At 34.8% G+C, this 17,464-nt stretch overlaps 2 protein-coding genes across 2 annotated transcripts in view; one reads left to right on the top strand and one right to left on the bottom strand.

Moving 5' to 3' along the window:
• Positions 1–1,935: 1,935 nt before the first annotated feature.
• On the bottom strand, positions 1,936–9,428 carry Ufd1 (ubiquitin fusion-degradation 1-like). The gene is made up of 7 exons (XM_089644930.1): positions 9,278–9,428; positions 9,087–9,207; positions 7,067–7,221; positions 5,275–5,404; positions 5,037–5,179; positions 3,711–3,920; positions 1,936–3,313 (listed from the first exon to the last, which is right to left on the bottom strand). The coding sequence occupies exons 1-7, from the start codon at positions 9,278–9,280 to the stop codon at positions 3,137–3,139; spliced, it is 939 nt and encodes a 312-aa protein (XP_089501056.1). The 5' UTR covers positions 9,281–9,428; the 3' UTR covers positions 1,936–3,136.
• A 1,245-nt stretch (positions 9,429–10,673) lies between these two features.
• Chc (clathrin heavy chain) overlaps positions 10,674–17,464 on the top strand; it is a 42,884-nt gene continuing 36,093 nt past the window's right edge. Inside the window, exon 1 of the mRNA XM_089645561.1 lies at positions 10,674–11,043. Within this exon, the coding sequence (XP_089501687.1) occupies positions 11,002–11,043 (42 nt within the window). The 5' untranslated portion in view covers positions 10,674–11,001. The remainder of the gene's footprint in view (positions 11,044–17,464) is intronic.

The raw sequence follows: 17,464 nt of genomic DNA, 5'->3' as shown, positions 1-17,464 counted from the left end.
TATACGTAAATATTTGCGTTTCTAAATATACATTTTATGAAAACGTCAAAAATATGTAAAAATCGCTTACCATTATATCAAAGCCGTGAAAAATGTACTTTTTTCTGAGTATCATAAAGAAATAACACTTTATATATTGAAGAAATATAATTAAAAACTATTAGTCACCTCAAAATATTAACCATCCAAATTAAAATATTTTTAATAAATTATTTAGAAACGCAATAAATTATGAACGAACAAGATGACAGATCCAATCGGCTTAGATAATGCACCTCTACGTTCCATAGATATTCTTGAATACAGACGCGTAGCGTTATTCATTATCGATACTCTGTTTTTTAAATCATGGCAATCCGTATACTAGTGATGGAAATAAATCGATTTTTGTAAAATCTCGCGCGTTTACGTGAAAAGACGTTCTAATGTCTTGACCGCTATTATCATATTTACGTCTTTTGACGTTCTAATGTTCTGAGTGGTTAAGGTCCTTCGTACAGAGACATACTATTAGGACTATTGACTTGAGGTCCTTCATACACAGAGATACTATTACGACTATTAACTTAAGGTCCTTCGTACACGGACATACTATTAGGACTATTGACTTAAGATCCTCCGTACACAGAGATACTTGCAAGCTATGTGACTGCGATGCAACCACAAGTCACCTACTGATATCAGTGAGGGAGCTATTAGGACTATTGACTTAAGATCCTTCGTACACAGAAATACTTGCAAGCTATGTAACTGCGATGCAACCACAAACCACTGATTTGCTACTCTTTAACGCCCGTTCTCGTACACGTTGCCACCCAAATTACTGTAGGGCATTCGTCGTCGCTAAGGAACTTTTTTTTTCTTACATTAACCACACACAGGAGGCTCTGAGGAAAATAATTTCCCTCAGGGCCTATGTCATTTTTGGGAATGCTGTGTGGAAGGTATTTTTAAGGAAAGGAAGGAGAAAAAGTTCTGGGAAACAAAAAAGTGCGAGGGGTGGGTAGTAATTTAGGGATCAGTGAGTACAGGAGTGACGGGCAAACAAATATATCCCTCCCACTTCGGTGGAAGGCAATGGGTCAAGATACCAGTTGGAGAGGTCAAAGGGTCTCCCCAAACCAGCCTCTCCTGATCTGGCATGCCACGCAGCTGGTGGGCAGACGCATCCAGAATACACCTCACCCGATGAACCCGGGAACCCCTGCTAAATCACCAAAGTGGCAAACCACTTGGGGTGATCTACGGCAGAGGTGTTGGTTATCCAATAAATGATTCCCAGGGTACCGATGTACCCAAACCCGCCTCCCAAATTGAAATGAGAACTATGTCAAATTGACTTGTCTTACTTCCACGCCTTCTCAGCTAAATCCTTTCTTACATATTCCGGTAAATTATAGTTATTAACACCATCTCCAGAACAAATTTAATATTGAAATCATGTTCCGACGCCATTTCTGTCAAACGAGTAGCAGATGAACTAGCGAAGCGTGCAACCAGCACTGTCAGTACTATGCAACTGACGTCAAACCCGTAATTTACGCGTTGCATTGTGTTAGAACACTAGCAAAATTGTAAGATAATAGTACAAAATGGCCTAACTTAAAATTAATTAGGGAGCTAGTAAGACTGTTAACGGGACACTGCCACTTCACACAGACCTAACGCGTCATGCAGCTATTGGCAGTGGAAAGCAAACTTGGGTACCGCCGCCCCGGGGCCATTAGATAACTAACAACACTTACATAGGTCACCCAAAGTGGCAAGCCTCTCCGCCGAATTCTACCATTTGCACACAGTATAAATATACGCAAAAGATAACTCATCAAATAAATAAAAATCCTTATCAAAATTAAATAATCAATTTAATTTGTAACTCTGTTCTTTTATTTAATTGAAATTGATCACAGATCACAATTTGTTACATAAAATGTGTTATTTTAAACTCTACGCATTCCTTTTGCCTCTTCTAATACAAACTAACAAATTTAGAATTGTGCAAAAATATACCTTGTATTAATTATATGACCGACACATATCCGCTTTCATTAGGATAAAGATATTGTAAAAAAAATAATATCTTTGATTTTATTGATCACAAAATTATAAAACAGTGATCTACATTATTTTCATGTTCATAGAAAACACTTTTTGGACAACATGTGAAATGTTGAATAAAAAAAACACAGCAATTGATTTATTATTTATTAATTTAAATTAAATAATATATTTTTTATGAGAATGTTTTTGGGTTGATGACTTGCATAAAGCATTATTTTTCTTTTTAGGATGGTCTCAAAATGCTTATTTTGTATCACTGAATTCCCAAGCACTTATGTGGATATTTAATAACCTTGGCTATAATTGGAGCCAAAATAGCGTAAGCGACAGACCTCTATTTTTTTCAGGAGTAAAAAAAATGTTTTTATACATACTCCCCATGGAAGGGTACGACACTTTGAGATTTTCTTTTTTTTGATCTGGGGATGCTGTGTGGGGGGAATAAAAGGAGTGAACCGAGGTAACCACGTATAAATCTAGGGCGTGCCTATACATCGGTGATGAAGGGATCAATGATGCTAGTTTTTTTTTAAATCATCTTCTATTGTAAAACCGGTAGACCAAGACAGTACTTCCCGTTTATACAAAAAAAATCATCATTTTTGTTTTACTGAAAAGTGACAATTCATTGTTTACGCTATATTGGTTTGAAACAATTTATAAGATTATAGATTAAGCATAGGTTGTTTTACAGAATTAAAACAATTCATCAAAGTTAAAATTCAAGTTCTGTGAAAGTTCTATTCAAGTTCTGTTATTATTGCATCATGGGCTGGTTGTTTCACAGTACTTGTATAATAACAGAACTTGAATATTAACTTTTGAATTTGATGAATTGTTCAAATTCTGTGAAACAACTCATCCTAAGTGATTTATTGAGGGAATCAAGTGATTTAATATGGATATTTCACCACTTCTTGAGTAAAATTTTGAGCAACTATAATCATAAGATTAAAAAGGTAATAAAAACAGGCTTTTACTCCTCTTCTAGCGCTAATCGACAGTTTACTCAGAGGCGGTGAAATACCCTTAAGCATGATAAAAGCCCTTAATCCAGATCATGGTTGTGCGAGGATCACATGGCATCCGTGTCGGACTTGGCCTTCCGGAGGGTATTGCCCTCACCCTTGAAGGCGGTGAACTGGTCGGCTACATCCTTCTCATCCTTGGGGGCGGAGCTGGGCTTGGGCGCCCGCAAGAAACGGAGGGTTCCCATCACGTATTCATAGTCAGGGATGCCTCGAACATAGGCCTGGAAAAACATGAATATTTTATTTGGTTTAAATGCATTTTTTGTTTAACATAATAATATATTACATTAATTATGTCGGTTGTTGATGCATGGTTAAGTAGGTAATGTGAAATATTCCTGCGTAATGCAGAACATCATAATCATGAAGAGGTGCCTGTTACCTCATTGCCAGTTGCATCGCCTGTTATCTTAATTATGATACAATTAAAAAAAAAGCACTAACATTTCAAGAGATATCTGTTCCACTACCTGTCACATCTGTCGGTTCTGTTCCTCGGCATTATCTTACTTATAACACAATGAAGACGTGTCCATTAAATTACTTGTCGCATCTGGTAGTCCTGTTCTTGGGCATTCTTTTACTTATATTACAACGAAAACGCGTCCGTTAAATTACCTGTCGCATCTGGCGGTTCTGCTCATCGGCGTTGTCGGCACGCTTCTTCTGCTTGCCGTCCAGACGGTTGCCCTCGCCCTTGAAGGCCACAAAGCCGGCGGGCTCAGGCATCAGCGCCGCCAGGTCGGGGTCTGTACCGTCAGCCGACGCGCCCGCCTTGTACACGCGCGTGTCCTGCTCCTTGTAGCCTACGGGGGCGGCAAACTCCACCTAGAACATACAAGTTGTATCTTTAATAATTAGTGGGTACAAGTAGTGATTGGCAAATTCCTGTGAAATTTACTTTTGGGGAATATTGCAGGAATTTTCATCTATATGGTGAAATCCTAAGACTAACCAACGAGTATCATAATAAAATATGCTTAGGACAGAACTTATAGATTTTTCGAAAAACAATTAGGAGTACTGAAGATTAAAGCAGTAAAATTGTTGATATTTGTCTCCGGTCGTTAAGCGTGTGATATCACTGTACATGTATTGACTATGACTAGAACTGCCTTTCGAATTATGAATTGTGTCTCGAATGAATCTCTAAATGAATGACATCACGTTTTACCCAAGTTCATTTTGAAAGCTCATAACTTCAGGATTTTTAGTATTGAAAACTATTTTTACTGTCATTAGTAACTATTTAAAAGAAACACATTTTCAGCAAAACAAAAATGATGAGACAACCTCACGTATAATAACTTTAATTTAAATAATAACTTTAACTTCAGGCTAATTTGTTCACTTTTGGGAAAAAATCAGTCTCTCTTACTCTGATGGTTAGAAATTTGATCTGAACAGTGTTAGAAAGAGAAAACACCACACTTTATATTCAAATCTAGAATATAACCACAGAAGAATTAGTATGAACTCCTCTATGAAACCAAAGTTTCCAACTGAAATTTGAGAATAAAGTTTGAAAATTCATGAATTTTTTACTAATTATTTTTATAAGATACGAAAAAGACAGGAGACATTAATGTTTATAATAATTTTTTTTATCATTATCAGTAATTTTAGTTCAGTGTTCAGATGAAAAAAGTAAGGAGAGCCATTTTGTAAAACTTTTTTATGAATTATTTAATTTATTTGGATTTTATTGCAAAGCGAAAATTCTCCGACAGTATAAAAAAAAAAAATTAAATGTCTTTGGGGAATTTATATTATCAGGTCGGGGAATGTTCCTGGGTGCACATCACTAGGTATAAGTATCACCCTCTCTATGTTTAGAGATCAAGACACTAACATCTGTGTCGCACGCCAAATGACAATTTAATTTTCTTTATATGCCACGTTTCTTGTTTATATAACAAAATAATTTTAAAAATCACTACGTACATTCATGTCACACTCGATGATGGTCACAGCTGTTCCAGGTTTGGTCTCCAGAACACAGAGTTCGTACACCTTGGAGTTGTATTTGATAGCTATCACGTCCCCAGTGGTAAGGCAGGCAAAATTTCTAAGGCCATTCTCTAGTACTGTAGACAAAATTTAACAATTAGCAAAATAACAAACATTAGCAGACCACCAAGTATTGGAATATTGGAGTCATAGATTTAACTTTAAAATTCACCAGCTTTAGGATTAGTGATGTCCAGGAAATCTTCAGAGAGGGGCTGAAATCTGGAGAATGTGGCGACAGGAACTGAAACGCTTTCTACGAGGATACTGGAGCCTTCTTCCAGTACTAAATTGTGCATCATCTGGAAAATATTTCACATTTATTCGAGACAACTAGAAAGATCTTAAATAATCCAGTTGGATACAGAAATGGACAGCTACGGTTGGCAATACATGTGGCAGGGATGAAAGATAGCCGACTTACAAAGCATGCGGGAAACACAAAGATGGCTGGTCGCTGTGGATGCAAACTACCTCTTAGGGTAATAGGATACTGGGATTTGAAGAGAAAGCAGGAGATCAACGGGTGTGGAGGAGTATAAGTGACGGCAAAAGTTAATGAAAGATTGTGAGTTCCAAATGTAATTGATAAAAGCTATTACTTAGTACTAGTTGATTCACATAATTTGAACAATTCATCAAATTTCAAAGTCAATATTCAAGTTACGTGAAAGTTCTATTCAATTTCTGTTATTATTTCACCATGGGCCGGTTGCTTCACAGTACTTGGATAATAACAGAAGTTAAATAGAACTTTCACAGAGCTTGAATTTGATGAATTGTTCAAATTCTGAAACAACCCATCCCTAATAAATATATAAAACTGAAATAAATCATACATACAATGAAACTTCTGTCTACCGTTTTATGAAATAAACTATGAATGAGGGAAAACAATGGATGGGGAATTATTGAAAAAAGATACATTAATACTTAAATGTTTAATATTCTAAAAAATATATAAATATTTCACAAATAAATTAAAGTGTTTAGGAGTCGGAGCCCTGCAATTCTTCGATCGAAGCACTGCAATTTCAGTGGTTGACCTTGTACATTCATTTTGCATTTGGATATTACTTCTACTGGGTTTGTTAAAGACAATAATTAAAATGTCACTTTATCAAGTGTGGTATTGTCTTCATATATTCATTTTTAAGTTTGAAACGCTCAAAAACTAGAAAGTAAAAAGATAACCTCACACCCGCACTGCTGTGTTTGAATGTCTAAAAACAACTAATGTATGTAGTGGCCACTGGCAGCGATCGATCAATAAGGTAAAATGATGCATAGAGAAATGATCGACGCAATCAATTTTTTTAGAGTTTTGTATGTAATTAATTCGGGGCTGGAAGAAATAAAGGACACATACGGGAAAATGATTATTCGAGCAACAATCAATCGAAATTTCTAATTCAAACTTCTGTTGGCTTGGGACAGCGATAAGTTAATAACTTACCCAAACTAACTAACTAACCATCACGCCGTTTCTCTGCAGGGGTAGGCAGAGAGGACGGACCGCCAAACAACTCGGTCACACCACACACTCCTTGCCTCATTCACATTCATACATACTCTTCTATTGTTTGGACTCTTGACATGGCCCGACTCAAGTACCTGATTCACTTGGTCGTGCCATGTCTTCCTCGGGCGTCCCCGACTTCTGCTACCATTCACATTTGCATCGTATATTCTCCTTACACTCTTTTCTTCGTTCATTCGCTCTACATGCCCAAACCATCTAAGCGTCCCTTTCTTGATCTTACTCATTACGCTTACATCAGCCTTGCACTCTTTGCGGATCTCCACATTCCTCACACGATCATACATGGTTTTACCACACATACGCCTCAGGGATCTCATTTCAACAGCATTCAATCTACTTTCATCATTTCTTTGCCAGTTCCATGCCTCACTTCCATACATCAAGGTAGGTACCAGCACTCCGTTGTGGACTGCTAACTTACCCAATGAGGTAAATATACATTTCCCTCGTCGGCTACGAACTCCAGCACTCCGCAGTGAGTGATCCTTTTGGTTTTCTTGTTGGTAAGCTTAAAGATCATGGGGTACTCTATGTTAAGTCGGGTCAACTGCTCCAGAGCTGAGGGAGGCATGATGACTGTAAACAACAAACACATCATGTACAAGTGGATAATATCTGATGATGGACATTGCAAGTCTGATTGAAACGTTGGCTCAAAAAGGAGAAAGAAGTGAAATGCAGCTTATTTTACCACAAACAAAAACACTGTTGGTCTGATCATGAGAATCATAAACTAAATCATTAACTCTTCGGGTAATTTGGTAACTTTTGAGAACAACTCATATAGTCTCATAGAAATCCTTGTATCTCCCTTACTACCATGGTGAGAAATATGATCTAAACGGTGTTAGAAAGAGAAAACACCACGCTTTATCTTAATCTTGAAGTTAATCACAGAAGAACTAAAATTTACACCTTTAAGAAACCAAAACTTCTAAACCCAATTTGAAAAACAAAATTATGAAGGTTTGTGAATTTTTGATTAATTATTTTTATATGAAACGACAAAAAAGGAAGATGACAGTAATGTTTGTAAAAAAGGAAGATGACAATAATGTTTGTAAAAAAGGAAGATGACAATAATGTTTCTAAAAAAGGAAGATGACAATAATGTTTGTAATAGATTTGCCTAATAAAATATGTGTGTTTTTTATATATTTATTCGTTATCAGTAATTTTAGTTACAAAATCGTTGCCATTTGAATTTTTTTTTTTAATTCATTGCATTAAAATTTTAATGTATAATATATAAATTTGGGAGGGTGGTTTAGGTACCGCCGCCCCAGGAACCATTTATTGGATAACTAACATCTCTGCCATAGATCACCCCAAGTCGTTTGCTAGGTTTGGTGATTTAGAAAGGGTGCCAGGGTTTATAGGGTAAGGTGTGTACAGAAAGCACCTGCCCACCAGCTGCGTGGTGTGCCGGATCGGGAGAGACTGGTTTGGGGAGACCCTCTGATTTCTCTAATTGGTCTCTCTTGATCCGTCACCTTGTGCCGCTGCAGGAGGAGTCCGTCACTCCTGGACATACTGATCCCTAGATTCCTACCCATCCCTCATACCTTTTTTCCTTTCCAGAACTTCTTCTCCTCCCTTTCCTTAAAAATACCCAATACACAGCATCCCCAAAGATGACATAGGCCCCGAGGGAAATTGTTTTCCTCAGAGCCTTCTGTGTGGGCTTAGTGTTTAAAAAATAAATAATAAAATTTGAAAGCGTAATTTATCACTTTTGGAAAGCAATTTTTAGTTTTCAGATACGTTCAGAAATATACCATTTATTTCAGTGTTATTGCAAAGTGGAAATACTCCGAAAATATGGCAGAGCCCTGAGGAGTTAAGTTCAACCAAATTTAAGCACAGACAGAGCAATATTGTAAAAATAGTAACAAACTTTTATTTAAATGTGATACCGCATAAGTCACAACTTCCCAGGGCCAATGGGACTATGCCATCCCCATTTGGGTAAGGGTGTAAGGTTTAATGGGGGAGGTTTTGGGTAAGGATAGGAAGTCCTATTCAGATTTGATCACTAAGTACAGCTTACAGCATTTATTACTATTTTATTTTTTTTATCCAACAGTAACGAATTAAGAACTTCATCAATCAACCAAAACTAATAGTGATTTCAAGCAAGATTTCGATGCAATGGTGGTCTCTAACCAGGATGTATCTGAGAGCAACTTTCACTCTGGAACAGGGTGTAGATACGCCACAATTTTATTTATCTACGATGACAATCTTAACTAAATCAGGACGACACGGAATGAGAGAAAATATTGAAAATTAATATGCTCAGAACCCGCGGTCATGAGTTTTTAATCCAAAATCCATTGTTGTCATCTTGTGCGTTTCATCAGCATACAATTATTAATTAACATCTAATGACTTATTAATGAAATGATTACAATAATGATAACTGAAATGATGAAACTAACTTTTTCCACCCCTCTCTACGTCCTGCCTCTCATTTCCAGGCAACATGGACACAGAATAACATCTGTAGGACATCTCGAACGGCCTCGTGATCTCGTGGAACATGTTGAACCCAAACTGAAACTGAAAACAGAAATTTACAATAATGAAACAAAGGAACTGTTGAAGCTCTTATTTTTAGACAAAAGATTACCATCTTGTGTGTTTGTGTGACACTTCAGGAAAACAAAATACGGCAGTCACTTTTATTGGTGCGTCAAATGAATAACGATCTCATAAAATCTCTTTATTTATCTTTATTTTGGCTGGCCTTTATAATTGTTTTTGACGTTTCTATTTGTCAATTTGTCAATAAAAGTTGCAAGTAATGCTAAGAATTTTATGTAGCAACATTTATTTTAGTTAAATGTAGGTACCCTTTCTCCTGGAGGAAAGTGGGGCGGATAGTAGGTAGATAACAATTTTTAATTGAAAATAATAGGTTTTTTAGAAAAACATTCTCCCTGTTTGCGAACAACACAAACGCGAGTGTTTTATTTTTACTTAACATGTTTGAACTCATTTTTTGAATAATAAAAAGACTGAAGAAAAAAAATTGTGCAAATACCATAAAGTTTGCTATTAGAACTTATTCTACATAGTTGTAAATTGAGTAGTGTAAAAAATAAACCATTTTTAAAAGATTTCATTGTTTCCGTTTCCTTGCATTGGAGTCCATAAATCAAAATAGTATTCCTCGATTTTGAAATAATAAAACAATTTTGATTTTATTTGAAAATACTTTAAACTCTTCATTTTTTTAGCTTTTCTTCAATTTCATTAATTTTTAGTTCTCTTTCATATTTTGTAATAGTATATCAGTATAATATTATCCGTCGTCTTGGTAAGTTGTGGAAATTATAAACACGATTTAATTTTTATTGCAGTGGACATTATTTTAGAAAAAAATATTTATTTTTGTATCTTAACTCAAAGAATTAAAAACGCTGGGATCCCACGTGATATATTCTATGGTCCATTTCATTGAATCTTTTTCAATAGATCAGACAGACCAAGATGGACTCAAAGTTGAATCGACTTCAATTTTCGTCCTATATAATAGATATTGTGGGAACCCACCATTAAAGACTAGCGAAAGGTAGAATTTATTTTGTGCTCCAATTATTACGCTTCTCTAGTGAAAAAAAATCAGATACGAAAGTGGATTCGCCTACGAACAAAATCAGTGACACCCGGTGTTGATTGAATATTATTCAAGTTATCCACTTCGATTCTTTTAAGATGTCGTAATTTATTCATAAGAGAGCTCTGTTACAATAAATCTTTCGTTTACAATATTAACGCACTTCAATTATTTTTAATTATCTTATTGATTTGTCTTCATAAAAATGCATAACAGTTTTTTTTCAGAATTAAGGAAATACATTATTTTAAATTTCTGAAGCATTCGACATTTTTGTGTATAAGATTGGGGATTTTAAATTTTTATTCTAAAAAGTGACATTTTGCGCAAATCGGTACCTGACAGCTCCGCCGCCATACGCCTGGCCACGAAGGAAAAACTTCAGTAGCGTTTATTCAATAAATCTTTCGCTGTGTATGTGGCATCCGCTAACGAATCCTTTTGCAATAGGGTGTTTTGTAGGAGGCCGCAAGCGCCCGATTATAGTATTTATTAAGTATTAATTTATAATTAAAATATTAATCGGAATCCACAAAGTTTAACGAATACCAGTGCGAAAAAATATTGACATTATTAGGAAGTATTTTCTCTTGTTATGCGCGCCATGTTGGGTGGCCGCTGGCATCTGAGTGAAGTTTGTTGAGTGATTTGACAGTTTTTAAAAAGTATATCTAGTTATAAGACAATTGTGATTATAATTTGATCGTTTTCAAGTATATTTTGAAGAAATTACCATGACGCAAATACTGCCCATCCGCTTTCAGGAGCATTTACAGGTACGTGATAAATACGCCGCATCATAATTCTCGGAAAGGGTATCTCGGAGAAAAATAAGGGTAGGGTTATAAGGGAAAGGGGTAATGAAGGCGAATTTGAATAGTTTAATGTGTTTTGTAATGGCATTATATGATTGCACGCAATGGCTAGTGTTTTACTGTCATTGCGCAACGGCAGCAGATTTTCATTGACAGATGGGTTCCACCCCCTACTCGCCGCTTTCTTTACGCTAACTTTTCAGGAGAGTATTGATTTGTTCCACATTCATTATCCGAACATATGTTTTCTGACACTTACCAGCAAGGATAATATACTTATAAAGAATATAATGTTTACTTGCGGTACGTCTGAAAATATAAACCGGCCATTTGTTTTTAAATATTCAAACAAATTTCTTTGTCAGTCGGATCTCTCGACCGGAACCGCCTAGAAATTTATGCTTCGTGACTCTTACGAGTAATTATTTCATTGTTAAAAACATTACAAAATCATTTTGACATCATTTGTGTTATTTTATTACGGTATCCTACGTCCTCGATTATTTTGTACTACCTACTTTATTGTACAGATTGTTCTGGCACTTATAAAATTTCCTATTTTTATCACGACCGACAGTGTTTATCACAGAATTCGGTCTGGTATTGTTTTTAATCTTTGGTTTGACAGGGCGTGTGTCTGATGAAAGTGTGTTAGTTTCATGAGTCATATAATATGTCATTCTGGTATTGGTGTGAAGATGTAACACAGTATGTGTTTGAGCCACAATCTCGGCGATGAATCGACTGTATATAGATCAATTGAAATCACTCCCGATATAAAATTTCTCTCTTTAATTTATGACAGGTGTCTGAATTTTTTTTTTCTTGCAGTGAGAAAATTTCTATCTCATTGTTGCTTCATTTATTTTCTCTGATATTTGCGCTAGTCATTAAAGTGAGCACACACTTTATTACATGCCCGTAAAGAGTTTTGTTACACAGCAAAAGCGATTGGTTCTAAAAGGCTGTAATGCTCTTGATAAAATAACTCATGAAATAAAACACAGAATACATATAAAATTTCTAGATTTCTCTTTTTAATCCTTCCATTTTCCTAGTCATGGTTGTTTGAATCAGTACTAAGCAGCTGTATTGCAATTACGTTTGTTGCTATTAGATGAAGGTTGAGAATCCCTGCCTTGCAGAATAGTTTATCTAGAATTTGATTAAATTGTTGGTCTTTATTTTTATCGACTATCTTTTTGAATTCCCTATATGTTCATACAAAAATAAAGGGTAAAGTTGCCGAATTCCGCTGCACACCTTCAAATATTTGTTTTTAACTTAATTACTACAAGAAACAACTATTTATGTCGGAGGGATGGTAAAAGATGCATTAAAGTTTAGGAAATAAGCATAATAGAGGTACCAAGAGATGGCACTGATGGCTTAATTTGTGATTTGTTCCGAAAGGTACGGCCTTTTTTGACACCGACACAAATGAGTCTTCCCTTGAATGCGCATTGCACACATATGCATTTTTTTTCAGTCAACATTTGAATACGTCATTTTGCATATTTAGTAGTTCCTGTCTTTGACATGTAATATTACGGCAGTCGTAGAGGTTGCACGGTGTTGTGATTCGTAGCTTGAACTTTGACCGTATTTTTTAATGTATAGATTAATTGTTGTAATAATTTTATATTTTTATTAGTAATGTAGGTTAGGCAGTGCTTGTGCGGCCTGTATGGAATTCACATCTCTGTGCATGAGATGACCTCTTTTTTACACAATAGAAATTGTTGGAAACATTTTAGTCTTACATAAAACCTAATACTACTACATTTTAGTATTACATAAAACCTAATACTACTACATTTTAGTCATACATAAAACCTAATACTATTACATTTTAGTCATACATAAAACCTAATACTGCTACATTTTAGTCATACATAAAACCTAATACTGCTACATTTTAGTATTACATAAAACCAAATACTACTACATTTTAGTCTTACATAAAACCTAATACTAAATATAATATGGTACACGATTTTTATTAAAAACTAAAATATTGACTTTTCACAAATTTTATATTGTGAAAAGAACACAGTTTCATAATTTCTGTGACGAATACATTTTGTCATCTTTACCCTACCAACATATTTTAAGTAAAACTTTCTTACTTCTATTATAATATCTACAGAATAGCCTAAGGTTGACATAAACATTTTCCCTAAATGCCACACCCACAGTGGGAGACATAAAACTAACAAGAACCTTAATTAATTTCTCACGAGGTTATTTTAAGAGCGGCAAGCACAATGCGATCTTGTGTCTGTATAATAACACTTATAACAGACAATCCTATTTTGTTAGCGGACAAATAAGAAAACAGATTTTATAAAGATACTAGCGCAGACCTGTGAAAAATCATGGGATCTTATGTTAGTAATTCTAGTTAGTTAGGAAATAACACTTTCTTGAAAATGAAAAAGTGCAGTCCCTTGAGAAATCACATAAAATCACTTTACTTGTCGAGATTAACCCTATAGTCAGGTCTCCAGCGACGAAATGTTTTCAAAACATCAGACAAAAACAAAAAAATTGGGTTGAGGCCACAATGTTTTTTTTTTGTTTTCCCTCAGTCACGGAAAACAAAAACATTGTTGCCTTGCTCCAATGTTTCATGTTTGCACAAACATTTGGTTCATTGTTTGTGGTAATATTATCACTGGAGACCTGCCTAAATTTTTTCAAATATAGAATTAAAATAATTTTCTAGTAAAAAATATTATATTATAGATAGGTAGGTACTTCTCTGAATTTGTGAAAATAGTACTTACATGATGTTCGTTATAATCTACGTGTATAATTTAATTGTTTTATTAAAATACGCTTTTGCAAGTTATGTTTTACAATATTGATACATAAATATATTTATTCATATTCGTATTCCATATGTACATGCACAAACAAATAATCAAATTAGCGCCATCTATGAATGCATATATTATATGTGATTCGTTTAAACTTAAATTCAAAACTAATCCGAGTTCATTGAACCAGAGTTACAATCACTCACAGACAGACTCACAACCGAAATTAGCTTGTTTGATAATGCCCTCTACAAGTAATATGATTGATATCATTAAATAAAATTACTTTTAAATATTGAGTATTTGAATTGCTTTGTTTTCCATCCACTTTCTTTCATACCATAAATGAGAACATACAGTAACGTTTGCATGTTAATATTGTTTATCACCGACTTACAATCTGGTCTGCTGGATATAGAGTTTCATGGTTGGATTGATTTTCGACTGTATTTTTTTACTATTGAAACACCCACATTTACGAACGCTTTCATTTTAACATGTATTATTTTGTGGAAGTTTTTTTTGATATAAACATTAAAAATTTTGTTAAAAATTAAATTATTTTATATACTGCAATCAATGACGTTACAATTCAACTAGACTTGCTATTTTCTCACAAACTCAATATAAAATGTGTCAATTAAAAAACACTAGTAAATTCTTGTTTCAAACGTTGTTCACTTATGACAAAGATTCATTTCGTATTTCCGTTGAATACTACATTCTACATGAAGGGTGTGACTGAGATAACAATATAAGCGTATTCGCTTACACTATAAGACACAAGGAATATTGTATGAGACGACCTAATGCTATTAGGTTGTCATTCTTATATATTATGTTTTGCTATGTTCGCTATCTCACTTTCTCGCTATCTCACTTTCTCGCTATCTCACTTTCTCGGTGTTGAAAAAATTCAGGAAACTATTGTAATTATTGTATTTTTTATAATAATAAAATAATTTGTGTGTATTTACAAATGAAATCCTATTTCTTGGCTTTTACTAGTGTTGGTCGAGTAATGAAAATATTTTCTCACCATACACGGCACTATTTTAATGCAATTTGGCATTTTTTTAATGCAATTTTCTGCGAGGTAAGTTTAGTAATAAAACTACCAAATCGAAAACACTACAATTGACTTGCTTTTTGGCTTGCTACTTTGAGATTTCTACAGTGCGTCTAAATATATATGTATTGTAACGTCGTTGACTGCAATATGACAGAGGTAATTATTTACAAACACAATATAACTTGTGGATGTCTCTAGTTAACCTTTACACTGCCCACCCACAATTATAATAATATAGGATGTTTTCTATAGTGCCCTTTTCTGTGAAAATAACCTCAAGGACAGTTAGCTATTATATCAATCTATTATGACTAAGTAAAAAACCTGTCTAAAAATAGTGACAAGGAAAAACACAAAATTACAAACAGTAAAAATTTGAATAAAAGTTCTTAACCTCTCAGACAAAGACTTTTATTTACTGTGTGTTCCTTTGAGAACTGTCAAAACGTGATAATTTTTGTGTTATTTACGAGTTTTGCTAAAAGCTTCATAACTCACGTTTTGGGAAACTTAGCCTCATTCTAAAAAATGTTTTGGAAAGATTATGAAATCCACTATCGCATTGTGTTGTAATACGTAAATATTTGCGTTTCTAAATATACATTTTATGAAAAATATTTAAAATATTAAATTTTACATTTGTCAAAAATATGTAAAAATCGCTGACCATTATTTCAAAGCCGTGAAAAATGTACCTTTTTCTGAGTATCATAAAGAAATAACACTTTATATATTGAAGAAATATAATTAAAAACTATTAGTCACCTCAAAATATTAACTGTCCAAACTAAAATATTTTTAATAAATTATTTAGAAACGCAATAAATTATGAACGAACAAGATGACAGATCCAATCGGCTTAGATAATGCACCTCTACGTTCCATAGATATTCTTGAATACAGACGCGTAGCGTTATTCATTATCGATACTCTGTTTTTTAAATCATGGCAATCCGTATACTAGTGATGGAAATAAATCGATTTTTGTAAATTCTCGCGCGTTTACGTGAAAAAACGTTCTAATGTCTTGACCGCTATTATCATATTTACGTCTTTTGACGTTCTAATGTTCTGAGTGGTTAAAACATGTAAATCAGTTCTAAATTTTTCCTCAAAATTAACTAACCGCTTCACGCCGTTTTGCCAAACAACTTGGTCTTGGCACACACTCCTTGCCTCATTCACATTTATACATACTCTTCTGTTATTCCGATTCTTGACTTGGCCCGACTCGAGTACCTGATCAATGCAGTCTTCCTTGTGCGTCCCCGACTTCTTCTATCATTCACATTCGCTTCATATATTCTCCTTACACTCCTTTCTTCGTTCATTCGCTCTACATGCCTAAAATATCTAAGAATCCCTTTCCTCATCTTACTCATTACGCTTATATCAGCCATTCATTCTTTGCGAATCTCCACATTCCTCACATGATCATACATGGTTTTACCACACATACGCCTCATGGATCTCATTTCTACAGCATTTAGTCTAATTTTATACTTCCTCTGTCTGTTTCATGCATCAGGGTTGGTATCCACACTCCATTGTGGACTGCTAGCTTTGCCTCTTTGGAAAAAATTTTGATAGCGCCAACTGCGTTCAGTCCTCCATTAATGGAGTTTCCTTCATTTACCCTTCTTTCAGTATCTCTGTCAACCTTCCCATCTCTCATAAACATACTTCCTAAATACACAAACCAAAGATATTAGAAGAACGAGATATGCTATGTTGGCCGCCGGACCGTAGCCGGAGTACTACCTAATTAGGGTACTTTGAACGGTATCGGGACGTGTACGCACAGAAATCTGTTCTATGTATTAGTGCGGATACCTTAGCGCAAGCGAAGGTGTGCAGTAGTATTGGTGAACAAAACCGGCGACACTCGGCAAAACAATTCCACTCAGTACGAACTGCGCATAGCACATCTCGTTCTTCTAATATCTTTGACACAAACTCATCCACCTGCTCCAAGTATTCCTCATTCACAACTATATTGCACACTGTTTTCGTACTCTCTTTAATCATTAGTACTCTCTCTTCATCATTAACTCATTCTTCATGCACACTTTGTTCAACCTAGACACGAGAGACTAGATCTTCAATACTATTAGCAATCAGCACCGCATTCATTCACCGCCTTTCCATCTCTCGTAAACATTCGTCCTAAATACACAAACTCATCCACCTGCTCCAAGTATTCATCATTCACAACCATATTGCATATTTTTCAAATTCAAACTGTTTATTATGTGTAGGTACTCTTCAATCAGTGGCGGTTCTTCCCTTAGGTCAATTGGTGTTTGACCCCCCAAAATTATAAGACAACACTAATAATCAATTATTTGCATCAAAACAACTGGCCTTATTCTTAATTTATTTAAAATTTAACTCGAAACAGCGGCGGCCGCGAGTGACTAGCAGTGACATCTGTTGTCTCTAATAGAAGCTTTCATTCACAAGTCCACACGATTCGCTGGGTCAATTT

Source organism: Hesperophylax consimilis, chromosome 22 (genome assembly GCF_061612785.1).
Source record: "Hesperophylax consimilis isolate HC1 chromosome 22, BYU_Hcon_1.0, whole genome shotgun sequence".
NCBI lineage: Eukaryota > Metazoa > Arthropoda > Insecta > Trichoptera > Limnephilidae > Hesperophylax > Hesperophylax consimilis.
The sequence above is the reverse complement of the archived record's forward strand: the minus strand, read 5'-3'. Positions and strand labels throughout refer to the sequence as shown.

Excerpts from the sequence above, each read along its gene's own strand:
- Ufd1 (XM_089644930.1), bottom strand. Across the intron at positions 5,405-7,066 it reads ATGTATATTTACCTCATTGG|ATGATGCACAATTTAGTACT; the intron begins GTAAGTTAGCAG and ends AATATTTTCCAG. Across the intron at positions 3,921-5,036 it reads TCATCGAGTGTGACATGAAT|GTGGAGTTTGCCGCCCCCGT; the intron begins GTACGTAGTGAT and ends TGTATGTTCTAG.